General features: G+C 38.8%; 4 protein-coding genes and 1 non-coding gene across 8 annotated transcripts in view; 3 read left to right on the top strand and 2 right to left on the bottom strand.

The window, feature by feature from the left end:
- The window catches only part of LOC125668774 (target of rapamycin complex subunit lst8-like), a 21,730-nt gene extending 20,550 nt beyond the window's left edge, over positions 1 to 1,180 (bottom strand). Inside the window, exons 1-2 of one of the 2 annotated variants that reach the window (XM_056164383.1) lie at positions 1,145 to 1,180; positions 748 to 973 (exon numbers count right to left, since the gene is read on the bottom strand). In XM_056164383.1, the coding sequence (XP_056020358.1) occupies positions 748 to 867 (120 nt within the window). In that variant the 5' untranslated portion in view covers positions 868 to 973; positions 1,145 to 1,180. Of the gene's footprint in view, positions 1 to 747; positions 974 to 1,144 lie in introns of those variants that run through there. The other variant, XM_048903186.2, reaches the window with a different exon arrangement.
- LOC125668768 (cytosolic Fe-S cluster assembly factor narfl-like) lies at positions 1,179 to 20,634 on the top strand. Its single transcript, XM_048903180.2, has 9 exons — positions 1,179 to 1,270; positions 3,025 to 3,117; positions 6,257 to 6,412; positions 6,607 to 6,739; positions 8,530 to 8,664; positions 9,673 to 9,921; positions 12,953 to 13,025; positions 18,256 to 18,399; positions 20,031 to 20,634. Exons 1-9 carry the CDS (start codon positions 1,205 to 1,207, stop codon positions 20,428 to 20,430), a joined length of 1,449 nt encoding a protein of 482 aa, XP_048759137.1. The 5' UTR covers positions 1,179 to 1,204; the 3' UTR covers positions 20,431 to 20,634.
- On the top strand, positions 14,535 to 14,606 carry Trnaa-cgc (transfer RNA alanine (anticodon CGC)). Its single transcript has one exon. It is a non-coding gene; the product is annotated as a tRNA-Ala (tRNA).
- LOC125668769 (glutamate-rich WD repeat-containing protein 1-like) lies at positions 20,628 to 26,514 on the bottom strand. Its single transcript, XM_048903181.2, has 6 exons — positions 26,257 to 26,514; positions 25,637 to 25,914; positions 24,970 to 25,180; positions 23,821 to 23,963; positions 22,586 to 22,783; positions 20,628 to 21,375 (listed from the first exon to the last, which is right to left on the bottom strand). Exons 1-6 carry the CDS (start codon positions 26,474 to 26,476, stop codon positions 21,061 to 21,063), a joined length of 1,365 nt encoding a protein of 454 aa, XP_048759138.1. The 5' UTR covers positions 26,477 to 26,514; the 3' UTR covers positions 20,628 to 21,060.
- The window catches only part of LOC125668762 (serine/arginine repetitive matrix protein 2-like), a 50,278-nt gene continuing 50,191 nt past the window's right edge, over positions 26,496 to 26,582 (top strand). For 2 of the 3 annotated variants that reach the window (XM_048903158.2, XM_056164382.1), the window contains exon 1: positions 26,496 to 26,582. In XM_048903158.2, coding sequence (XP_048759115.2) covers positions 26,557 to 26,582 — 26 coding nt within the window. In that variant the 5' untranslated portion in view covers positions 26,496 to 26,556. The other variant, XM_048903156.2, reaches the window with a different exon arrangement.

The raw sequence follows: 26,582 nt of genomic DNA, 5'->3' as shown, positions 1-26,582 counted from the left end.
AGTGGGAGAAGGTACACCAGGAAGAGAAGGGGGCCAAGAACAGACCCTTGGGGCACTACGATGGACAGTGGTACATCTGAGGACACCCTAGTGTTGATCTTCACCGCTTGGATGCGGCCATTCAAGTAAGACTGTCTATTGACTAATATATATTTTTAGTTGGAAAATAGCTCTAAAGCTATATGCTCGACATAAAACTGAAAGGAAAGGGTTGAAATACATGTATAAACTGGGGTGGGGGAGGAGAGAGAGAGAGAGAGAGAGAGAGAGAGAGAGAGAGAGAGAGAGAGAGAGAGCGAGCCAAAGCCAGTAAAACGTGTAAAGTGAGGACAAATTTCAACCAATGGACAGACGTTGTGAGGACAAGAATTGCACTATGAGGACAAATAAATGTCCTCACAATTACGTCCTCATAAATGTGACCTACAGCATGTGAAAGATGTAGATACAAAATATCAACTTGAGGACAAGTGGTGTGAGGACATGTCCTTACAAAATATCAACTTGAGGACAAGTGGTGTGAGGACATGTCCTTACAAAATATCAACTTGAGGACAAGTGGTGTGAGGACATGTCCTTACTAATATTCTCTCTCAAAAACCTTTTTTTTTCATAATTCAAAAGAGAGTATTAGATAACTTTTATAGATATCCCTATAGCTCATGCATTTGCAACTTACTATACTATTTTATATATTAAAAGATTAAGACCCAAGCGCTAAAATTTAAGGCCTAACTCCAAGGATACAGAATCGGGGTGTTGAACTGTTCTGTAGCAGATCCCCGTGTGTGCCTGCCAGAATCGTATGGTGTGGTCATAACCTGCAGTCGCCAAAACCACGGGGTCGCTGTTGGCTTTCTGTGACATTCTGGCATACAAACTTTCTCCAGTTTGAGTTTCTGTCACATTTCTTCTACTACTGTTTACAGCGGAAGTACATGGAGTAATGTATTTTCTGACTTTTCTCGGTCTTCTTGAAAAGAAAAATTAATTTTTAAAGTAATGTCTTTGTAAAAGTCTTGTCGAAAGAATAAGCTTAAAAATTATGCGTGATTTAGACGATCTATTATTCTAATTCAAACTAAAGGAGAGAGTTTTCATTGCTTGTAAGTAAATGCATTCATGTACAATATACTGTTTATACCTATCTACTAGAATTACCCATTACCATTCCAAATGTAATTTGATTGGTTAAGAAATAAAAATGGCTTCCAACTTCAGTGGAGCTCTGCAGCTAACGGACCTAAATGACTTTATCACACCATCACAGGTTGTATTTAAACGCTCGATGATAAATATTTAATTTTCAGTGAAATTAGATAGATGGAACATCAAGTTCATATACAAATGGTGTACCAGGAGGGGAGAAAATGCGGTAGCAGGTTTTTCCGGTCCCATAATCAATCCGTCCCCAAGTCGTTCCGTCCCAGGTTGATCCGGTCCCAGTCAATCCGCCCCATATATTTACGAAACATTTATCTATGGCCCATAGGCATATTCGGGGGTTGAGGTGGTTCTAAATTTCAGAAAGTTTTGTAAAAAATATATAAATAAATATTTGAAAATAAATTAGATAAATAAAAATCATACAAATATTTAAAGACTGTGGAAACCCTTTCCCCAAAAGAATGTTTGAAAATTCCATTATTCTAAAAATAATGGTTATTTACTCCACTAGAATTATCTTGAGTAAAACTTTGTAGAACATGTTTTACTCTTGTTACACAGTTGTTTCACGAAAACTCAGTGGTCCGAAGACCGAGGCCAGTGAATTTTAAGGTCGGGTAAGTGAAAATAAAACATCAGGAAGTCCGATGGGCTTGGAGTTTTCTTGTAAGTCACATTAAATATAATGTTGGATTTAGATATTGTAAACATCTTATTTGCTTAAATTTACCATAGAAATTTTAAAAAATCAATAAATAGCACATAAAGTGATATGTGTTTGGACATCGTGGTTTGTTTATTTCTTTAAAGTAAAGAACGATAACTATACTAAGTCTTGTAATTGTCAAGATAACTTGTATGGAGAGACTCGTTTTTCACAAATGATGTCGTCATCAGAGATGGGAATTGCATTCCGGTGCATACTTATTACAAGCAGGTATATTGCAAACTACACTTAGCCCAGGAAAGACATGGTGATGTGTGACTTGACTTTGTGGATGTGAGGTGATAATTATATATGTTGTATGTGTAACGTATTGCGGTCACCCAGCCAAGTGCTGATCACGCTCGCTGTTGCTTAACTTGTGTGATCAAGAGAGAGACTCTACCACATCACTAGAAAAGCTAGCTCTCTAGCGAGGCAGTATAAGATCCCTCTTATGCTGTCTGCTACATATGATTACCTAGAGACTTGATCTACACTGTACCTAATGTTTTTTTTTTTTAAATAATGATTGAAGAAAAACCATAATTTATTAACCAATTGCTGTCAAATCAGACGGCTGGCTTTGTCATTTGTGTATAAATCCTATCCATAATCACAGTCACCTGATGGAATTATGGGATGATAGTTAGGTAGGGTTCATTAAGTAATTTAGACTAAAAGCAACACTAATTATTATCAGATTGATATTGATGATTATTATTTGTAAAGTGAAATTCGATGAATTAATGCGTTTTTGTTTATTTCTTCAAACTATATTTTGTTATTTATCGCACATAATTGAATTTTCCATTCCATTACATTCATGATTGGTAAATAGAAAATATCTATAAAAAGTATATGGGGACGGACTGACTAAAGTAATTATGGCCGGAATGACTTGGGGGCCAGATTGATTGGGGCCATATCGACTGGGGACGGACTGACCTTGGGGCAGGATTGACTGACATTCAGAAAATGCAACGTTTACATCTGAAATTCGACTCCATCCCCCTGAGTGTCAGTCCTATACACTTCTGTCTCTTACCCTTGCTTTTATGATTATATTTTGATATGTGCTGGGGAGAGTCAGAGTGGAGGTCATAAAGCATAATATAAATGCACAATTTTATTGGATCTTTGACTTCTTCCAGGAATGTGTAAAGCCAGTGAAGATTGACAGAAAACCAGGGAGGGTAGCGAAGATAAAAATAGAAGATGATGGCTCCTATATGGAAGTAGGAGAGGTAAACATCTCGGGTCCAGAGGAAGAGTTTGGGGAGGGGATGGCTGGAAGTTTGGAAAGGGGATGACTGGAAGTTTGGGGTGGGGATGGCTGAAAGTTTGGGGGATGGCTGGGAGTTTGGGGTGGGGATGGCTGAAAGTTTGGGAATGGGATGGCTGGGAGTTTGGGGAGGGGATGGCTGGGAGTTTGGGGAGGGGATGGCTGAAAGTTTGGTGAGGGGATGGCTGGGAGTTTGGGAAGGGGATGAGGGGATGGCTGGGAGTTTGGGGAGGGGATGAGGGGACGGCTGGGGGTTTTTTAGGAGGGAATGGTTAGAAGTTTGGGGAGGAGATGGCTGGGAGTTTGGTGAGGGGATGGCTGGGAGTTTGGGGAGGGGATGGCTGGAAGTTTGGGGAGGGGATGGCTGGGAGTTTGGGGAGGGGATGAGGGGATGGCTGGAAGTTTGGGGAGGTGATGGCTGGGGGTTTGGGGTTGGGATGGCTGGGAGTTTGGGGAGGGGATGGCTGAAAGTTTGGTGAGGGGATGGCTGGGAGTTTGGGGAGGGGATGGCTGGAAGTTTGGGGAGGGGATGGCTGGGAATTTGGGGAGGGGATGGCTGGAAGTTTGGGGAGGGGATGGCTAGAAGTTTGGGGAGGAGATGGTTGGGAGTTTGGGGAGGGGTCGGCTGGGAGTTTGGGGAGGGGATGGCTGGGAGTTTGGGGAGGGGAGTGTTGGAAGTTTGGGGAGGAGATGGCTGGGAGTTTGGGGAGGGGATGGCTGGAAGTTTGGGGTGGGGAAGGTTGGGGAGGGGATGGCTGGAAGTTTGGTATGGGGATGGCTGGGGGTTTGGGGAGGGAATGGCTAGATGTTTGGAGAGGGGATGGCTGGGAGTTTGGGGAGGGGATGAGGGGATGGCTGGGGGTTTGGGGAGGGGATGGCTGGGAGTTTGGGGAGGGGATGGCTGGGAGTTTGGGGAGGGGATGAGGGGATGACTGGGAGTTTGGGGAGGGGATGGCTAGGGGTTTGTTGTGAATTCAAGACTGTAATATTCATTAACTGCGTTAAATACTATTTCTTAAATGCTTCATATTGTTCTACATCAACATTTCATAACTGTATGATAATTATCTTAAATGTGCTATATCGTTTCCCGTAATATGACGTCACATTTACTTATGCATTGTGACATCATCACAACAATTAAGCAGTTCAAATGAAATAGTCAAAGTGAACAGTTGGGTTGTCCATTCAACACAATTCTCTCCCACAGGGTTTGGGGAGGGAATGGCTAGAAGTTTGGGGAGGAGATGGCTGAGAGTTTGGTGAGGGGATGGCAGGGAGTTTGGGGAGGGGATGGCTGGAAGTTTGGGGAGGGGATGGCTGGGAATTTGGGGAGGGGATGGCTGGGAGTTTGGGGAGGGGATGGCTGGAAGTTTGGGGAGGGGATGACTGGGAGTTTGGGGAGGGGATGGCTGGAAGTTTGGGGAGGGGATGGCTGGAAGTTTGGGGAGGGGATGGCTGGGAATTTGGGGAGGGGATGGCTGGAAGTTTGGGGAGGGGATGGCTAGAAGTTTGGGGAGGAGATGGCTGGGAGTTTGGGAAGGGGATGGCTGGGAGTTTGGGGAGGGGATGGCTGGGAGTTTGGGGAGGGGAAGGCTGGAAGTTTGGGGAGGTGATGGCTGGGGGTTGGGATGGCTGGGAGTTTGGGGAGGGGATGGCTGAAAGTTTGGTGAGGGGATGGCTGGGAGTTTGGGGAGGGGATGGCTGGGAATTTGGGGAGGGGATGGCTGGAAGTTTGGGGAGGGGATGGCTAGAAGTTTGGGGAGGAGATGGTTGGGAGTTTGGGGAGGGGTCGGCTGGGAGTTTGGGGAGAGGATGGCTGGGAGTTTGGGGATGGGAGGGTTGGAAGTTTGGGGAGGAGATGGCTGGGAGTTTGGGGAGGGGAGGGTTGGAAGTTTGGGATGGGGAAGGTTGGGGAGGGGATGGCTGGAAGTTTGGTGAGGGGATGGCTGGGAGTATGGGGAGGGGATGGCTGGGGGTTTGGGGAGGGAATGGCTGGGGGTTTGGGGAGGGGATGGCTGGGAGTTTGGGGAGGGGATGAGGGGATGGCTGGGGGTTTGGGGAGGGGATGGCTAGGAGTTTGGGGAGGGGATGGCTGGGAGTTTGGGGAGGGGATGAGGGGATGGCTAGGAGTTTGGGGAGGGGATGGCTGGGGGTTTGTTGTGAATTCAAGACTGTAATATTCATTAACTGCGTTAAATACTATTTCTTAAATGCTTCATATTGTTCTACATCAACATTTCATAACTGTATGATAATTATCTTAAATGTGCTATATCGTTTCCCGTAATATGACATCACATTTACTTATGCATTGTGACGTCATCACAACAAGTAAGCAGTTCAAATGAAATAGTCAAAGTGAACAGTTGGGTTGTCCATTCAACACGATTCTCTCCCACAGGGTTTGGGGAGGGAATGGCTAGAAGTTTGGGGAGGAGATGGCTGAGAGTTTGGTGAGGGGATGGCAGGGAGTTTGGGGAGGGGATGGCTGGAAGTTTGGGGAGGGGATGGCTGGGAATTTGGGGAGGGGATGGCTGGGAGTTTGGGGAGGGGATGGCTGGAAGTTTGGGGAGGGGATGGCTGGGAGTTTGGGGAGGGGATGGCTGGAAGTTTGGGGAGGGGATGACTGGGAGTTTGGGGAGGGGATGGCTGGAAGTTTGGGGAGGGGATGGCTGGGAATTTGGGGAGGGGATGGCTGGAAGTTTGGGGAGGGGATTGCTAGAAGTTTGGGGAGGAGATGGCTGGGAGTTTGGGAAAGGGATGGCTGGGAGTTTGGGGAGGGAATGGCTGGGAGTTTGGGGAGGGGAGGGTTGGAAGTTTGGGGAGGAGATGGCTGGGAGTTTGGTGAGGGGATGGCTGGAAGTTTGGGGTGGGGAAGGTTGGAAGTTTGGGGAGGGGATGGCAGGAAGTTTGGGGAGGAGATGGCTGGGAGTTTGGGGAGGGGATGGATGTCACTTTTATGTAGGAGAGGGAGGGCTGTCAGTTTTCTAATCAGAGTGAAAATTCCTCCAACTTGAATAGAATGTATAAGACAGCTTAAAAAAGGTGTTTGAAGAAGTACTAAAAGTTATCTTTACTTGTTGATTTATAACTTACAGAGTGGTGTGGAGAAGAAGCTACAGAAAGCTCGAATCACCCTGAATGACTGTCTGGCGTGTAGTGGATGTATAACGTCAGCTGAGAGTGTTCTCATCACCCAACAGAGCCAGGAGGAACTCTACAATGTCCTACAGCAAAATCTGAGACTTCAGCAGGTGAGAGGATGTAACATTTTGATGTAAGAGGGACGATTAAATAATCACATGATTGTAAATAACTCAACTTTTAAACAAGAAAATATGTGTACCTTTGTGCACGCAATGTATTTCAATTCTTGGTACAGTAAATTTGTTTGTTTTTCATCCAAGTTTGAGTTTTCTAAGTGTTTTTTTCCCCCACTCATTAACAGACCGGGGAATCTGACAAACAAAGAGTAGTTGTTGTGTCAATATCACCTCAGTCAAGAGCTTCCCTAGCAATAAAATACCAGCTATCAGCAAAAGATGCCCACCAGAAGCTGTCAGGATTCTTCAAAAAGCTAGGTGAGTGTGTTTATCAGCCAGTACAAAACAGAAAATTTCTTGGGAAGATTAAATTTTGTTTATATTGTGAATAAGAAATGTCTGAAAAATTCAAACATAAGGATGTTGTAAAACTTTGCTTTCTAAAACATTTCCTGAACACACAAGAAAATTAAAATTCATACAGAATCACTTTTTGATTTGAAATGACAAAATCATTCTTCTATGAAAACTAGTGCTTCTATAGTACTAAAACTAGTGCTTCTATAGTACTTTAGATACAGTAAATTGTATCTGACACTGTGCAGTAATTCTGTTCTGTACATGCACATGTGTGTGTACTAATTCTGTTTTGTTTTGTCTGTGTTGAGTTGAGGTACACATAATAATTCTGTTTTGTCTGTGTTGAGTTGAGGTACACACATTTATTCTGTTTTGTTTTGTCTGTGTTGAGTTGAGGTACACACATTAATTCTGTTTTGTTTTGTCTGTGTTGAGTTGAGGTACACATAATAATTCTGTTTTGTTTTGTCTGTGTGGAGTTGAGGTACACATACTAATTCTGTTTTGTTTTGTCTGTGTTGAGTTGAGGTACACATAATAATTCTGTTTTATTTTGTCTGTGTTGAGTTGAGGTACACACACTAATTCTGTTTTGTTTTGTTTGTGTTGAGTTGAGGTACACACACTAATTTTTCATTTTTGTCTGTGTTGAGTTGAGGTACACATAATAATTCTGTTTTGTCTGTGTTGAGTTGAGGTACACATAATAATTCTGTTTTGTTTTGTCTGTGTTGAGTTGAGGTATACACACTAATTCCGTTTTGTCTGTGTTGAGTTGAGGTGCACATAATAATTCTGTTTTGTTTTGTCTGTGTTGAGTTGAGGTACACATAATAATTCTGTTTTGTCTGTGTTGAGTTGAGGTACACACACTAATTCCGTTTTGTCTGTGTTGAGTTGAGGTACATATTAATTTTGTTTTGTTTTGTCTGTGTTGAGTTGAGGTACATATTAATTCTGTTTTGTTTTGTCTGTGTTGAGTTGAGGTACATATTAATTCTGTTTTGTTTTGTCTGTGTTGAGTTGAGGTACATATTAATTCTGTTTCGTTTTGTCTGTGTTGAGTTGAGGTACATATTAATTCTGTTTTGTTTTGTCTGTGTTGAGTTGAGGTACACACACTAATTCCAGTTTGTCTGTGTTGAGTTGAGGTACACATAATAATTCCATTTTGTTTTGTCTGTGTTGAGTTGAGGTACATACTAATTCTGTTTTGTTTTGTCTGTGTTGAGTTGATGTACACATACTCATTCCGTTTTGTTTTGTCTGTGTTGAGTTGAGGTACACACACTAATTCTGTTTTGTTTTGTCTGTGTTGAGTTGAGGTACACATACTAATTTCTGTTTTGTTTTGTCTGTGTTGAGTTGAGGTACACACACTAATTCTGTTTTGTTTTGTCTGTGTTGAGTTGAGGTACACATACTAATTTCTGTTTTGTTTTGTCTGTGTTGAGTTGAGGTACATACTAATTCTGTTTTGTTTTGTCTGTGTTGAGTTGAGGTACACATACTCATTCCGTTTTGTTTTGTCTGTGTTGAGTTGAGGTACACACATTAATTCTGTTTTGTTTTGTCTGTGTTGAGTTGAGGTACACATACTAATTCTGTTTTGTTTTGTCTGTGTGGAGTTGAGGTACACACACTAATTCTGTTTTGTTTTGTCTGTGTTGAGTTGAGGTACACATACTAATTTCTGTTTTGTTTTGTCTGTGTCGAGTTGAGGTACATGTACGTATTCTTTTGTATAGGTGTACACCATGTCTTTGACACCACCTTCTCTAGGAATTTCAGCTTACTGGAAAGCTGTCGAGAGTTTGTTAGACGATACTACGAGGCAGAAACCAACAAAACATCCCTCCCCATGCTGGCCTCCTCATGCCCAGGTAAAGCAAGCGCTCTTGTTAGAAGGAGTGCCTAGATGCAAATCGCTGTCTTCAGACAATCAGGACCCAAATATTGTACTCAATAATGAATTTTAATTGAAATTTAGTGAATTAGAAGTGACTGATTTTAATGTGCAGCTACTCTACTTAGATGAAGTTGATTTCTTTAAATATGACTTATTTTGAAATGAAAATGATTCCCCTTTTTAACAATTTTTCTTTTTTTTTTTTTTTGCATTATAATGTCAGTTTATATAACTTTTGAATTAAAGTACATGTAAATTAACAATCTACTAAGCTGATAATGAGATGTTTTCAAGAGTCCCCTGAGCTGATAAGATTTCTTTAAATATGACTTATTTTGAAATGAAAATGATTCCCCTTTTTAACAATTTTTCTTTTTTTTTTTTGTTTGCATTATAATGTCAGTTTATATAACTTTTGAATTAAAGTACATGTAAATTAACAATCTACTAAGCTGATAATGAGATGTTTGCTAGAGTCCCCTGAGCTGATAATGAGATGTTTTCTAGAGTCCCCTGAGCTGATAATGAGATGTTTTCAAGAGTCCCCTGAGCTGATAATGAGATGTTTTCATAACAGTTTTATTGAAGTCATGTGAATTAATGCATAATCTTGCAGATAAATAGGTGCCAGTTCTTTACCTATCTGTGTAATACGTTTAGATTGCCTGTTATTGTAATTACAATTTGTAGAGGGGGGGGGGGGTCTTGCTGTTCATTGATCGCTGTCCGATCTTGGCTTCAAGTTTCAACATGGTATCTAGAACACATGCTCCAATTACGAAAGTACCGCAGTATTTTGAATCCCCAGAAAATCAGCTGGTCCCAAGAATTCTATCTTATCTAGAGTACGTTGTAATTATAAATGTTGACAGGCCATTTTTTTTGGTTTTGTTTTGTTTTTTAACAAATTCTTTCTTTTAAGGTAAATATCATTGAAACACATTGTAATAAAGAAATGTCTGGTACATGTGTTATTTTTTAGGTTGGATATGCTATGCGGAGAAGACTCATGGATCATACATCCTGCCCTATATAAGCACCACAAAGTCTCCTCAGCAGGTCATGGGGTCACTGGTTAAAGATTACTTTGCTGGGAAGCACAGCCTCACCCCTAGCCAGATTTACCATGTGACAGTCATGCCGTGTTATGATAAGAAGCTGGAGGCTTCGCGACCGGATTTCTACAGTGACCTCTACAGAACGAGGGACGTGGATTGCGTGATTACCTCAGGTACACTTGACTCAGGCCGGGGATGAAATATAAGACTATTATGATGTATGTGCTTTGTTTAATGGTCCTGTGGGATCGGATGCTCTATTTCATTGTGCCCATACTGCCGCGGTGGCCGAAAGGTTAGAGCGTTCGCCCTGCATGCGGAAGGCCGGAGTTCGAATCCCGGCCGCGACAGACCTTAGTCGTTAAAACAGGTAGTGACAGCCGAGCATAGGCCTAAATTTGAAGCCCTTCACTGGTCTTGGTGACGTCTCCATATGAGTGAAAAATTCTCAAGCGAGACGTTAAGCAAGATACAATTAATTAATCATTGTGCCCATCATTAGAGTTTTAGAGAGGTCCTCATCACAGTGGTAATTTGGCTCCAAAGAGCAATTCAATAGTACAGTACAACATGCTTATAGCAAAGTGTGGGGATGAACAATTTCGATTCATTATAAACAAATTAATTTGTTATATCCAGTAAGTTCATGATATGTTTTAAAACCACAGGGAATGAAAATCACCTTGCTGTAAGCATGAATTCATTTTAAGTGTGTTTGTTATGACTGTGTTTCACTGTAAGCATGAATTCATTTTAAGTGTGTTTGTTATGACTGTGTTTCACTGTAAGCGTGAATTCATTATAAGTGTGTTTGTTACGACTGTGTTTCACTGTAAGCATGAATTCATTATAAGTGTGTTTGTTACGACTGTGTTTCACTGTAAGCATGAATTCATTTTAAGTGTGTTTGTTACGACTGTGTTTCACTGTAAGCATGAATTCATTTTAAGTGTGTTTGTTACAATTGTGTTTCACTGTAAGCATGAATTCATTTTAAGTGTGTTTGTTAGCTCACCTGAACCGAAGGTTCAAGTGAGCTATTCTGATCACATTTTGTCCGGCGTCCGTCTGTCTGTCCGTCCGTCCGTCTGTCTGTCCGTCCGTCCGTCTGTCCGTCTGTGTAAACTTTTCACATTTTCGACTTCTTCTCCAGAACCACTGGGCCAATTTCAACCTAACTTGGCCAAAAGCATCCTTGGGTGAAGGGCTTTCAAGTTTGTTCAAATGAAGGGCCATGTCCCTTTCAAAGGGGAGATAATCACAAAAATGCAAAAATAGGGTGGGGTCATTTAAAAATCTTCTTCCCAAGAACCACTGGGCCAGAAGAGCTGAAATTTACCTGAAAGCTTCTTGACATATTGCAGATTCAAGTTTGTTCAAATCATGGCCCCCGGTGGTAGGATGGGGCCACAAGGGGGGATCAAAGTTTTACATACAAATATATAGGGAAAAACTTTAAAAATCTTCTTCTCAAGAACCACTAAGCCAGAAAAGCTGAGATTTACATGAAAGCTTCCTGACATAATGCAGATTCAAGTTTGTTCAAATCGTGGGCCCCTGGGGTTGGATGGGGCCACAATAGGGGATCAAAGTTTTCCATACAAATATATAGGAAAAATCTTTAAAAATCTTCTTCTCAAGAACCACTAAGCCAGAAAAGATGATTTTTACATGAAAACTTTCTGACATAATGCAGATTCAAGTTTGTTCAAATCATGGCCCCCGGGGATAAGATGGGGCCCCAAGGGGGGGATCAAAGTTTTACACACAAATATATAGGGAAAAACTTTAAAAATCTTCTTCTCAAGAACCACTAAGCCAGAAAAGCTGAGATTTACATGAAAGCTTCCTGACATAATGCAGATTCAAGTTTGTTCAAATCATGGGCCCCTGGGGTTGGATGGGGCCACAATAGGGGATCAAAGTTTTACATACAAATATATAGGAAAAATCTTTTAAAATCTTCTTCTCAAGAACCACTAAGCCAGAAAAGCTGATTTTTACATGAAAACTTTCTGACATAGTGCAGATTCAAGTTTGTTCAAATCATGGCCCCCGGGGATAAGATGGGGCCCCAAGGGGGGGATCAAAGTTTTACACACAAATATATAGGGAAAAACTTTTAAAATCTTCTTCTCAAGAACCACTAAACCAGAAAAGCTGATTTTTACATGAAAACTTTCTGACATAGTGCAGATTCAAGTTTGTTCAAATCATGGGCTCCAGGGGTTGGATGGGGCCACAATAGGGGATCAAAGTTTTACATACAAATATATAGGAAAAATCTTCTTCTCAAGAACCACTGAGCCAAAAAAGCTGATTTTTACATGAAAACTTTCTGACATAGTACAGATTCAAGTTTCTTCAAATCATGGGCTCCGGGGGTAGGATGGGGCCACAAGGGGAATCAAAGTTTTACATACAAATATATAATTAAAATCTTTTTCTCAATAACCACTGAGTCAGAAAAGCTGATATTTACAAGAAAACTTTCTGACATAGTGCAGATTCAAGTTTGTTCAAATCATGGTCCCCGGGGGGTAGGATGGGGCCACAAGTGGGGGGGGGGGGTGTCAAAGTTTTACATACAAATATAGAAAAAAGCTTTAAAAGAACCATTGGGCCAAAGAAGTTGACATTTACATGAAAGCTTTCTGACATAGTGTAGATTCAAGTTTGCAAAGGGTAGTTTGGGCCATAATAGGGACCAAGGTTTTACATGCAAATATATATGGAAAATCTTCAGATATGGGCCAAGGTATGACTCAGGTGAGCGATGTGGCCCATGGGCCTCTTGTTATGACTGTGTTTCACTGTAAGCATGAATTCATTATAAGTGTGTTTGTTACGACTGTGTTTCACTGTAAGCATGAATTCATTTTAAGTGTGTTTGTTATGACTGTGTTTCACTGTAAGCATGAATTCATTTTAAGTGTGTTTGTTATGACTGTGTTTCACTGTAAGCATGAATTCATTAAGTGTGTTTGCTGTAACCATGTTTTACTGTACAGCATTTTTAAACTTGGCTAAGATTATCCCATTCTCTGTGTGTGTGTCGCCAGTGGATATGCATGTCACAAATATTATCCAACTTTATGAATGCATCTACATGTACATGAAAAGAAACTTAACATTAAAGTACTGGATAATTATTAGAGATGATATAGCATGTTCATTTAGAATCAAATGTTGTAAATTTTGCAGGAGAGGTGGAGAAAATGTTGGAGAAGGAGAACATTTCCCTGGGCGAAGTTGAGGGAGACACTTCATTTTCATGGTAAGTAGTAAAACATCCTGATTCATGTTCATAACAAATTCAGGCTTATGTTTGGTGTGTGGGTGTATCATAAAATGGTGTGTTGCATGCCATTTTTTATGACCTTTGACCTTCACATTTTATGTAAAGGTCAAATAATACAATTTTTGGGGGTATTTTTTTGTCTGGACCATAACTTTTTTGTCTTTTGACATGGGCTTTTCATATTTGATATATTGGTAAGTTTAATGTACTATCATATGTTTATAACTTTGTTCCGTGGTTGAAGTACAGTAACTCTTAATTTTCCACTTTAAAGATGATCCCTGAAAATGTTTTTAAAGAACTATGGAAATGGAGACATCAGTTTTAGTGTGCTAAACCAATTCTTCCTAGTTACATTTGATAAACTTCTATAATTTTTACTGACACTAGATAAAAGTAAAATGAATATTTAAGAGGGGATGAAAAGGGTACACCATCTGAATGCTTCGTTATGATGTATTTAAATTCCTCTTCTTTATGCCTCCTTTACGCGAAGAATTTAATTCGCATTAAACGTACATGTAAGTTAATGTGAATTAAATCTGAACTGCTTTCACACAGAGAATTTAATGTGCATTAGTTAAGCTGTGGTCAGCTATAGATATTAATTTTATTGTGGAGCAAAAAACTAATCAAAATGATAGTAATCACAAGAAAACATGTACAAACAGCATGTCAGTGGATAATGTCAGACGTAAATCTGTGCTCTGCATAGGCATACTGAGTAATTCAATATAGAAGGAATTGCTTTTTAAATATGATAAAAATGTTTTAAAATGATGATGATGATATGATTTTATTTTTTACATTTTTTACAAATATGCCGCTCGTTATCTAAATTTTATATCATATGACGTCATAGTAGACTTGAAATACACATTTGTAATTAAAAATTACGTCACAACATTACCGGTGGTCAGTGGCGTTCTGAGGTTTCAAATGGGCTCATGAAGAAGCAATGCATGTACATGTAATTGTAAAATGCTCTTTGTCAGAGCTAGGAAATAGCAACTAATTTCTTGGGAACATAAAAAACCCACAAAAAAACTCCTTGTGTGTGGATCAGTTACAATTACAATTGTACATGTAACATTGTAAACATGCAGTACACTCTATATAGAGTTTTGAACAATGTATTCTGTATATCTACACAGTATTCATTAAAATATCTATAAAAATAACTATCAATGATATAGTACATTTTATTTATTTTGTGCACCTGTTAATTTAGAAATGCATACGAATTTGATGCGCATTAATTAGTTTACTTTGCATTAAATATTACCACTGTGTGAATGATATTTAATTTGAATTAATTTGATTCACATTATTTTACTTTGCTATAAATTTAATACAAAGTGAAATTTAATGCTCATCCGTGTGAACAAGGCATTAAATTGTGAAATTCATTGCCCTTCAGTCCAGATCAGGCTCCAACAGAATAATGATATATAGTAAAAATGTAATGAATTGTAGAAAATCACCGCCGCGGTGGCCGAGAGGTTAGAGCGTTCGCCCCGCATGCGGAAGGCCTGGGTTCGAATCCCGGCCGCGACAGACCTAAGTCATTAAAATAGGTAGTGACAGTTCCATTGCCAAACGTTCGGCATCAGGTGTGAATGTCACGGGTCCTCTGAGATGACCTTAAAAACGGATGCCCCGTGTCACAGTAGGTGTGGCACGCTAAAGAACCCTCACTGCTCAATGGCCGTAAGCACCGAGCATAGGCCTAAATTTGAAGCCCTTCACCGGTCTTGGTGACATCTCCATATGAGTGAAAAATTCTCGAGCGAGACTTTAAGCAAGATACACTCAAATCAATCATTTCTCTCTAACATTACTACATATGTATATAAGTGGGAGATAAATTGCATGCATCATTATGTACAGTCATAAAGTATGCACCACCATGCTTCATGAAATACTGTACATGCCGGAGCACAGCGTCACAGTTCATAACCTCATGTATTTTTAATAATGAAATTATTTCTAAAGGTCACACGATACCCAAGATTTTAGACACATCAAATGAAGTATTGTTTTGTTGTTTTCTATTATTTTTATCAAACAACAATGTAAAGCTGTCATTATTACATGAAATGGATGGGTTTTTTAAGGATGTCAATTTTTGGGTAAATGATTTTCCATTGAATTTTGAAATAAAGATCATTTCTGAATAATGCAAAAATAAAAATGGTATTGTAGTGAAATTTCCGTGGTAACTAAGGGTTTCCAGCAATATTAAAATATTTGAAAATAGTTTTGCAAATTTCTGTATTAATGATTTTTTTGGGGGGGGATATATCCTTAAACATTTAAATTCAATTCTGCTCTCTTTTCAAAAACACAAGAAAAAAATGTCATGAAACCTATCATTAGTTTTTTATCATATACAATTTTCACATGAGTGGATAAAAAACAAATTCTAGTGATAGCTACATGTATAGTACATGTATTTGCAATTGGTACCAGAGTCCATCTTGAGTGGCACTTGCTTGTATGAACACACACCAGGCATTATTAGATGATGATTTTTCTCTCAATCAATCAAGAATCGAGTTAATTATTCATGAATTCTTGAAAAAAATTCGGACAAAATGTAACAGGGATGTGGCCCCATTATAATTCTGATAAGCTTTTTATTTCTTTGCAAGACTGATCAAGTTAAATTTTAGGGGCTTTGTTGGTGGAGTAAATGATTAATTTGAATTATTTATGCAGGTGATTTATGCTCATGGGATTCCATTAGGCTGAAATTATCATTATCTCGCGTGATCTGATGAAATATTCAGAACTGCAAAAAGGCCAGGGAGGGCCGTCCATTTTTCAAACTCGAAATTTTATATTTCATTGCATGAAAGCATGGATGTTAATATTTACTTTGTTGATGATGTATCAATAATGTGAGATATTAGTACAGGGGAAAATAGACAGTTATTACCGACTGAAATTGATACTAACAAGCTAGTGGGCATTATTGACAGGTTAATTGATTGGATTTGTAGTTTAATATCACTCTGAATAGTATGCATTGCTTGGCGCGAGTTTTTAAAAATTATTCCAAAGTAACAACTATAAAGGAACTTAAGTTTTCCTGGAATAGTCGTATGTTTTATTTGAATTCTATGATTATGCCCCCCTTCAAAGAAGAGGGGCATATTGGTCTGCACCTGTCGGTCGGTTGGTAGACCACATGTTGTCTGCTCAATATCTTAAGAACCAATCACTTCATCGTAATGATATTTCATATGTGGGTTGGTTATGAGTAGAAGAAGACCCCAATTTTTTTTCAGGTCCAAAGGTCTGGATGTAGGAAGACCTTGTCTGCTCAATATCTTGAGAACCCTTTGCTTGGCAGATATCAAACTTGGTACAATGGTACATCCCAAGGAGTAGATGACCCTTATTGATTTTGAGGTCACATGGTCAAAGGTCAAACTGGACATAGTAATATACTGTTCACTCAATATCTTGAGAACCCTTTGCTTGACAGACATCAAACTTAGTACACTGGTACATCTTCAGGATAAGATGACATCCATTGATTTTGAGGTCACATGGTCAAAGGTCAATGGTTAAACAGGACATAGTAATATATTGTCTCCTATATTTTAAAATATAAATTATTTCCTTGATTGACACCAAACCTGGTACACTCGTACAGTATAAGGAGTAGATGTACCCAATTGATTTTTAGGTCACTTGGTCAACCCACTCCTGACATTGGAAGATATTGTCTGCTCAGTATTTCAAATTGGTGATATTACTATCAATCAAATTATGCATGTGTATAATCCTTTTCAATTTTGCACCATTGGGGTGGGTGAATTTGTATACAGGTAACTCTCGAATTATCGCCACTCAATTCATCGCCATTTTCGTTATAACGCCGCATTTTTCTAGGAACATTTTTCCTGTTACTTAAAACTCTCGTTAAAACGCCAAATTCGCTATCGCCATTTGCCACAGTGTTTTCATTACAAAAGTCTATTTCAACATGTTAATTATCTCGATAAACCGCCATAGGTGCACATGGTCAGTGAAGCAGTAAATTGGTCATTATCGATCTCCGGCGTACACCTGGACAGAAGGATCCCAGTAATTGCTGTACATATTGAATAAACAAGAAAATTACTCGAGATGAACTGTAGTCAAGTTGTTTATACATCATAGAAACACATTTCAATTTAGCTATGGCTTCGCCACGAAAGAGGGTCCTGTTAAATTTCGATGAGAAAAAATCATTACGTACCAAGGACATCATCCAAAATGTACCCATCAGGATATTGCAAATCATTTTTTTTTTGTTTTATGGGAAAAGTCTATAAAAAGAAGGACAGTGGGCGACATCTTAGCAGCAAAGGATGCAATTCTTGCAGACCCTGACCCAATCTCTGAAGGCTCGCCTGCCAGGAAACGGCACCGCAGTGCACTTAATACTGACTTAGAAAAGGCGTTGTTTATGTGGTTTACGCAAGTCAGGACAAAAGATAACTCTTACATATAAAAGAACGGTAACTCTATTTCTTCAAGATGGCAGTAATTCAATTCATCGCCAAATTCGTTATAATGCCATGATTTCATAAGAACAAAAGGTGGCGGTTTATCGAGAGTTGACTGTATATGTTATACAAACATCTCGTTTTACTTTCATTTTTCATAAAACTGTGTACTATGGTAATCAAGATTACATGTGAACAGAAAAGGTGGGAGTTTTTTGAAGCCCCAGAAAGGAGTTGCTTATAACCAGAGATAGAGAATGAAAGCAGGAGCAAGGAAACTATGAAAGATTAAGAGAGAGAAAGTGAGAGAGAGAGAGAGAGAATACAGAGTTTAATAAGAGAATTCAAAATAAAAACAATCAATCAAAATTCAACATTTTGTCAAATTTGAAGTGAAATAATGTGGACCCATAGATTTTAATGTGGGGCTGTAAACTCATGAAAATCAGGGGCCCATGTGACCCCCAAATTCTTAACTCTTTACTATCGTCCAAATGACAGTCTGGAAATATAGAATGCTTCTACTGGACTGAGAGGTTGCTTGTGACATGGGGATGTGACCCGATTCTGACCGGTGGTTATTCAGACACTGAATGTCACTGGGAGAATGGACATGGAATTCTTGTGTTAAAAAATCCCATATCTTTTGAGCAGAAAGAGTTTGCTTTACACACATACAAATGTACAATCAATCTTGCTTACAGGATGTCTGGATCAGCGAGTCAAGATGGAGGCCTAGGAAATCACATGGGGGGTGGATCCGGAGGTTATCTGGAACACGTAATGAGGTATGCAGTATCTCAGATCCATGGATCGTCAGTGGACAGTCTCCAGTACAAAACACTGAGGTAAAACATCTCTAGTACAGCATAGGCTAATTATAGGAAACGTGTTCATCACCTGATCTGACACTGAATTGTAATGCAGCTCACCTGTGTCAAAAGATCTGTTTCAGTCAAAGTCTGTCTATTGTCTGTCTGTACCACATTGTGTGTTTTAAACATGAAAATTCTTTCTACTTCAAATCCTCAGGGATACCAATTGATAAATCAAGCTTCATCTTGTTTTGTAGAATGAATTCTGTTTTAAATACACATGATCTCAAAGTCCAGGATGGAGCCCTGAGAGGGTGTAATGGTTTTTTTCCATAGGAATATATAATTATTATAGGAAAATTCCATATAAGAATGTTCCCCAAGAACCACAAGTGTACAATATACAAATGCATGCATCCATATGTAATGTTGACTCAAGATAGCATGACCCTCTATGTCCAGGTGGGCTAGTAGAGAGATTTAACATTTTACATTTTAATATGTAAGAAAATTCTTTGAAATCAGGTGTTTAGCTCTCTGAGCTGATCTTCTGTTGTTCGTCATTTGTCCGTCTGTCAACTTTTACATTTTCGACTTCTTTTCCAGAATCACTGGGCCAATCTCAACCAATGGCAAAAAAAACATCCTTGGATGAAGGACATTCAAGCTTGTTCAAATGAAACGCCTAGCTGCAATAATGTAGCCCTATCCGATTTTTTTTTATTCTGACGTTTTCAGGATAGCCTCTCCCCCCCCCCCCCAAAAAAAAAAAAAAAAAAAATCAGAGAGGGCTACATTATTGCAGCTAATGAAACGCCATGCTCCCTTCAAGCTTCCTGACATAGTGCAGATTCAAGTTTGTTAAAATCCTGACCCCTGGGGGTAGGATGGGGCCACAATAGGGGATCAAAGTTTTACATACATATATACAATGTATAGGGAAAATCTTTAAAAATCTTCTCAATAACCACTGGACCAGAAAAGCTGTGATTTACATGAAAGCTTCCTGACATTGTGCAGATTCAAGTTTGTTAAAATTATGGACCCCCGGGGGTAGTTTTACATACAAATATATAGGGAAAATCATCAAGAATCATTGGGCCAGAAAGTTGACATTTACATGAAAGCTTATTCCTGACATAGTGCAGATTCAAGTTTGTTAAAATCATGGCCCCCAGAGGTAGGATGGGGCCACAATAGGGACCAAAGTTTTACATGTGTATAGGGAAAATCTTTAAATACAATGTATGGACCAAGGTGACCCAGGTCAGTGAAGTGGCCCATGGGCCTCTTGTAGACTCCTAAATTGCATATTTTCTGCCATACCAGTATGTTATTTTAGTTACTATATCTCATCATATCTTTCATAATTAAATCATTTTGTGCTGCTTTGAGAAACTCCTTCAAGGCTTATGAATTAATCACATGTAGGTACCCATTACAAAACTGACAGAATAGTCCTGTTATGCATAGTGGAGAATGAAGCGCTAAAATTTCCACCCACAGAAAATTCAACATTACAAAATTTCATGCACCAATTCTTTATACACTTTACAAAAAATTGCACCTACAAAGAGCTCCTTTTACACAGACTTAAACAAAGCCAAGCTTACTCTGCATTGTATTTCTGAAATGTACATTTAACACCATTTGATTTCTTACAGGAATCAGGATTTCCAGGAGGTGATAGTTGAATTGGAGGGCAAGAAGCCACTCAGGATGGCCCTCGCATATGGCTTCAGAAACATTCAAAATATTGTCCAAAAGATAAAGCGTGGAAAACTGACTTACGACTTTGTGGAAATTATGGCCTGTCCCTCAGGATGTGTGAATGGCGGGGGTCAAATTCGCCCCACAGAGGGACAGACGAATGCTGAATTGATGCTGAGAGTGAAGGAGAGTTACGACTCGGTGCCCAGTGTGCAGCCAGACATGTGGGATGGGGTTAAGGATGTGTACGAGGACTGGTTGGGGGGTGTGGACACTGACAAAGCCCGGGCCATGTTACATACACAGTACCACGGCGTGGAAAAGGCAGCAAGTGCCCTCAATATACAGTGGTGAATTATGGGAATCTTTGTCAAGATTTAAATGCTTTGGATCTTTGTGTAGATTTTGGGAGATGCAAACACGGGGTCCATTCAGTTTAACGGTATGGAGGAATATTCATGTTATCGTGAGAAATTCACAGTGGAACAGCTCAACTGTGATAAAACCAAACAACCAAGAAACAGTGATCCTAAAAATGAATAAATAAATGAAACAATATCGCAAATGTTTATTTTCAATAATCTCTATTATTATGTTTCATGTCAAATATAACAATGCAGGAAACTATTATTCAATGGTTACCATGGCACTCAATTTCATGAAAAACTTTGTCAATACAACAAAAGACACCTGGAAGTTTTGACTTAATCAACACGAGAGTAACACATCTCTATAAAATTGATTTTAGAAAAAAAGCATTGAGGTTCTCATCTTGTCTCTGACACAACACAGACATGATAACTTCTGAACAATTGACTGTGATTTAGTCTTTCGGAAACCATAACATCAACACATAGACTAGACGTTTAGGACACTCACCAACAAAGCTTTGATTTTAAAACATCAGGTCATGTAGATGATGTAACAGTCATTGACCACGTCAAAATAAATTTTTCATTTCTAAAATATTGTACTTGGGAGATTTCACACACTGATGGTCCTGAAAACATTTAATCCACTGTGAGCTGTGCTAATGATGACCCCGGGTAACTGGGGGTGCCAGTGTAGTTCCTTAATGTCCGTCTGTCCCTGGTGTATAAATAGTAACTGAGGGGGGACGTTTGGATCCTCCTCACCGGCAGAGCTAGACTCACTGTTGTCTTTTTCCACGGCTAAGTCCCATATAGAAATCTGGTCGTCTGAGCCCGAGGCTGCAAACACGGAGTTGTCGTTGGGATTCCACTCGATGGAGGTAATGGGGGCCGTGTGGTGCTTGAAGGATGCTGCTGGTTTTCCTTTCTGTGAAATAAAATTATTATATTGTTCAGTTTTCAGAATGATTTCATTCCCAGATTTAAGTTGAACTTAATTCTGTCTGTGTACATGGGATATAACAGGAGCGTTCAGCAGACTCGAGCTAACTTCGAGGATAATAAATAGATAACTCGAGCTAATTTCGAGATCACATTTTTTAATTGATTCTTGGGTATCTCAGGATGTACTTTAATAGAATTTTTAATGAAATTTGAAGAAAATTTAGATGAGTTACAGAATGCAGGATAAAATGCTTTATTTAAATTTTTTTTAAATCACTGAATGTGTAATAGGAGTTACAAAACTTCCTCCATTACACAAGAGGTCTTGACGTAACAAGTGCCTGTCCTCTTCTCTGAATTGAGAGTACTGTGTATGTATTACATTGGGCTGTGTACTCTATTTAACACTTTTCACAGAAAACAGCTACCGCTAGATCAAATACATCGCTAAATGTGTTGCATGTATATTCATTTGGAAAGCACTAAATCAAATCTACGCAAACTTGTAGCAAAATCAATTACTGCCAAATATCATACTCCTTAAATATATTTACGTTTGGAGGGTCTGTAAACTAATCAGAGGTAAAGGTGGTAATTGACTTGCAATCTGCTGGTGGTAATTGACTTGCAATCTGCTCTACATAAACTGTCAGACTATAAGTTCATATCATGTTAAAAGTTTGAAATCATGGAAAAAATCAATATTTTGATAACAACAGCAACGATACAATTTATGGATGGTGAGAGTTATATAATTTGTAAATGTAAGGGGTGTGTTCAGTAGAAATGGTCTAGCATGTGTGAGGTCACTTGAGGCTTATTTTCCTTTCTGCTAGTCTAAAATGATTTCACTTTTTAAACCTGCCAAAAATGAATATGTAAGCTGCACTGCCACATCCATATACACATACAAACTCCTTCTAGTTTATTATTCATACATGAACATGTATGATATAACACCAATATTGTCCATTTACTTTTGTATACACCCGATTTGCAAATCATATGTACTTGTTTCCCCATATATTACATTTATATGTAGTTTGTAGTTAATGTTGTAATCTTTTCCGACAGTCCTTTATAACTGTCTTTGCTGTTATGCCCCTTGAGCCCAAATTTGGAATTCACTTATCTTCTACACAGTGTATTTTAAAGCTTTATTGAAGCGTGTCCTGTACACTGATGTCACTGACCTGAATTTGTCGCAGATCCCAGATCTTGATAACACCATCATCTCCCCCTGAAGCAATAAAGGGGTCCTTCCTGTTCCAGTGAATGACGTTAATGTCCCGGTCATGAGCCTCTTTGGCGGTGATCATACAGGCCTTGGACGGGGCTGCCCGGGCATCCCACACCCGGATAGTTCTGTCTACAGAACACGAGGCGAACACCTACAGTGATGTTCAAAATGGATGTGTAAGATGTGGATATTAATTGTTGTATACTATGCAATGGAACTTTTGAAAACAAAACTGCATAATACAGATATCAACGAATGGCAGGCATTTTATTTCGAGCACACGCAACACAATTGTCTAGTCGAAAATCCAGTTTGCTTGAAAAAAAAATTAAAGTTGTAGTTTTTCCAAATTTTCCATAGTATGTGTCAGTGAAATGGTACTGTTTTCCCCTAATTTTCATATACAGTAGAAAATAATGAGCAATGCTCATGCTGCAAAATACACCCTCCCAATACACTCAATAATGCAGCAGCAATAAAAGAAAGGATTGACATCCAAATAATCATTCTTTTCTCTAAAAATGGCTCCAACAGTGGTACTGTAGATCATGTGAAAAACAAAATTTGACCAAAGAGCATTTTCAGAGCGTTTTGTTAAAATGTTAGTTCTAAGACGGCTTTGTAAAATATCAAATTGTAAAAAGATATCACCCTATCATAAAGTACAACTTGCAAAATAAAAATATACTTTTTAAACTGTACTTTGCACTAACACCATGGGGAACACATGTCCACCAATTTTGATGATTTTAGCTATATCAGTACTGTTTTCCATTGTCCTTGAAAATATGACCTTGACTTTGGAAAATCTCCCTTTCATCATGGTGAACATTATCCTAGCTATACTAGTACTCTTTTTATTCTTCCCATAACATAATACAGCCTGTCAATAATGGGTAATTATATGTATCGAAATCCTAGCTTTATCAATTCTGTTTCTGACTTGTTTTGTGAGTACAAAATTACTCATGTGCAGTGTATGTTTGACCTTGAAAAAACTCTAGCCTTCCTCCTCCAATCATTGGGAACAAATACCAAGTTTGTTGATCCCAGCCTCATGAGTATTGTTTTTATCTAGCCTACAAGGTGCTGTCAAACATCCAGACACACTAGTGCATTGTGCCAGGACCTGCAACAGTCACCTCAGTATTAAAAAAAAACACCAGTGTCTTATTCATTAATGCTTACATTGGCTTCAGTAGGTGACCACTGTATGTCCTCAACAGATGAGGTGTGGGCGTTGTATGGCCGCTGGTCAACATGCCAGGACCCACCATCTTTCAATGTCCACAAGTGGATATTCTTGTTGCAGTCTCCTGTGGCCAGGCGACCTGGTTAAAAATATGATGAATAAGAATTTACGACTTGAATATCAGTACTTTATACAATTCATGTATTTAATCAGAAATACACATTCATAACGGCGAGATCAAAAGTTCATGTCTGACAAAAAACTAAATTTACATAGTTTTCACCAAGATCCCCCCTCCCTCCCCCAAAACTACATATGATGACTGTTAAAACTAATTGATTAACAAGTAAAAACATGAGTATATAAATAACACTCTGTATACCTTTTCTACTGTTTATTCACAAATGAAAGTGTACATTAAAACTATTAAATGTTTATTAAAATGTAATATTATCATATGATCTTTAACAGTCACTTGTCTTTTTCTACTATTGTGTAATCGATGTCGGATGACAGAAACTTACAGAAATTTTCACACACCCCTAACTTAATGAATTTAGATTGTTATCCAACATCAATCTTTTGATCCTGCCCCAAACTTATATTGATAAATAGATCACCTGTCTATCAAACAAAATGATTTACTTTACAAGTAAACATTTCATCTTCAGAGTATATTTACTGCTGTTGTAAAATGCATGATTTCAAAATTATGATGTGTAGTTAGTTATATGAATTTCAAGAAAAAACTCAAGGTTGGTTTCAATTGGGGAAAGCCACCTGGCAATACCTTGGGGGGGGGGGGGGGGGGGGGGGGGGGACTGCTTGCCAAATGAAACTCACAACAGCCCATAAGTGAAGACAATGAAATACATGTACTAACTTTGTTAAACATTGTATTGGTGGTACTTGTGTTAGTTAAAATAACTATACTTCACACACTTGTTCCTCCAATGAAGTTACATGTACACATTACTTATTTAACAAATCTTTCAAATGTGGATACAAAATTGGTTCAGTTTTATATGGTCACATTTCAGCAAACTTAAGAATCAATACACAACAGGCGTGAGATACAACAGTTTCTGGTTCTAGATAATGCTAGTGTAAATGAAAATCTTTAAATTCTAATAAATGGTATTAACCTGGTGTCAATGGGGACCAGTCCATGGCAAACCCCTCTACCTGATGCCCCTTAAATGTGAATATTGGCGGTGGCGACTCCTCATTTCTAACATATGTAGACATGATACTGGAATCGTTGACAGCGTTGAGGGGGCGTGTCAGGTCCCAGATGTGTACTTTGCCTGTCTCGGACCATGTTGCTGCGATTTTCTTGTCTCCTATGGCTGTTGCCTTATTGAAATAAAAAAAAAAAGAAATGTTAAATTAATCTCTTCTGCCACCTATACATGGATCAACACTTCGCGTAAGTTATGTCCCTTATCTACCATCTCCCTAAGTGTGAAAAAATCGTATTTCCCTATGTTGGCCTTTGTAATTTTTTGATCTGTAGCTTTGACATTTGTGATTTTTCCACAAATTGCAGTTGAGTACAATAATGCCCCAGAGTGGCAACCCATAAACTTGTATGAAAACTTGATAATTATCTATAATTTACAGTAGCAACCTCTTATAAATTATTTAGTAGGGTAAAGAAGGAAAACTTAGTTTTTAACCAATTGACCCCTTTGACTGACCCCGTAAGGGATATAAACTTGCAGCAAAGTATTGGCATGTATGGGTTGTTTTGTATGAAATTATGAAGACTTATTGTTTTTTTCTCTTTCTAGGTTTCAGTTTGTGATATACCCTTATTCTGTTGACACATCCTGTGTGTTTAACAAGAGCTGTTTCCAACTCTGGTTTGCTGTCATCATCTTCATCACTGTCTGAATCACTTTCCTCCTCATCATTTTCATCTTTGGGTTTCGAGGTACGAGTTAAATTGCTCATCTTCAGCACTATCACATGATTTTGATGTCCTTTTGCACTTTGTGAACCAGAAACGCCATAGCAGGTAAATGGAAATTCTTCTCTTTTGTCACCCAGTGTATCCAGCAGAATGTCAAAGCTTAAACAAGGCGCCCCTGGCAGAGGATTAAAAAAATGATGATTTCATAAACTTTTCAAAATAATATTGCTTTCACCTTTTCCCCGCAGTTTTAAACATATTTTTAAAATCTAAAAAAATAGTAAAGGAAAAAGCTATTGTAAGGCTTTGCATTTATTTACAAGAAGTTTTGATTTAGAACTAGGCCTAGCTTTAACTGTCTAATGACCCTTCATGCTCACATTGCTGAACACTATGAATTTAGTATAAATGTAACGAGGCCAGCTTGCTATCCTAACTTTGGCATCTCTTTCAATGGTTTTTATTTAAATTTTATTTCATTTTTCAATTAATCAAGAATAGAATATATTTATAGTACCAGTTTGGGCTTGGTGATACATAATATAGGCAGACTCATCACAAACTAACTCCTCTCCTTCAGATATCGGGTCTCCTGGAAGATAAACTTTCGTTCCACCAGATTCTTCACCCATTTCATCGTCTCCCTCATCCTCTCCTTCTTCCTCAATGTCTTCCATTTCATCATCATCATCCATCATTTCATCGTCCACATGGTCCTCCTTGTTATTGTCAGCCATTTCTAAAAACGTGCTTCCGTTGCATTAACCAATCAAAAGAGGCGATAGATAACGTGACTCCTTCGATACCTATAAACAACATGGCGGAACAAGTCTGGAATGACAG

The sequence above is a fragment of the Ostrea edulis genome, chromosome 4 (assembly GCF_947568905.1).
Source record: "Ostrea edulis chromosome 4, xbOstEdul1.1, whole genome shotgun sequence".
NCBI lineage: Eukaryota > Metazoa > Mollusca > Bivalvia > Ostreida > Ostreidae > Ostrea > Ostrea edulis.
The sequence above is the reverse complement of the archived record's forward strand: the minus strand, read 5'-3'. Positions and strand labels throughout refer to the sequence as shown.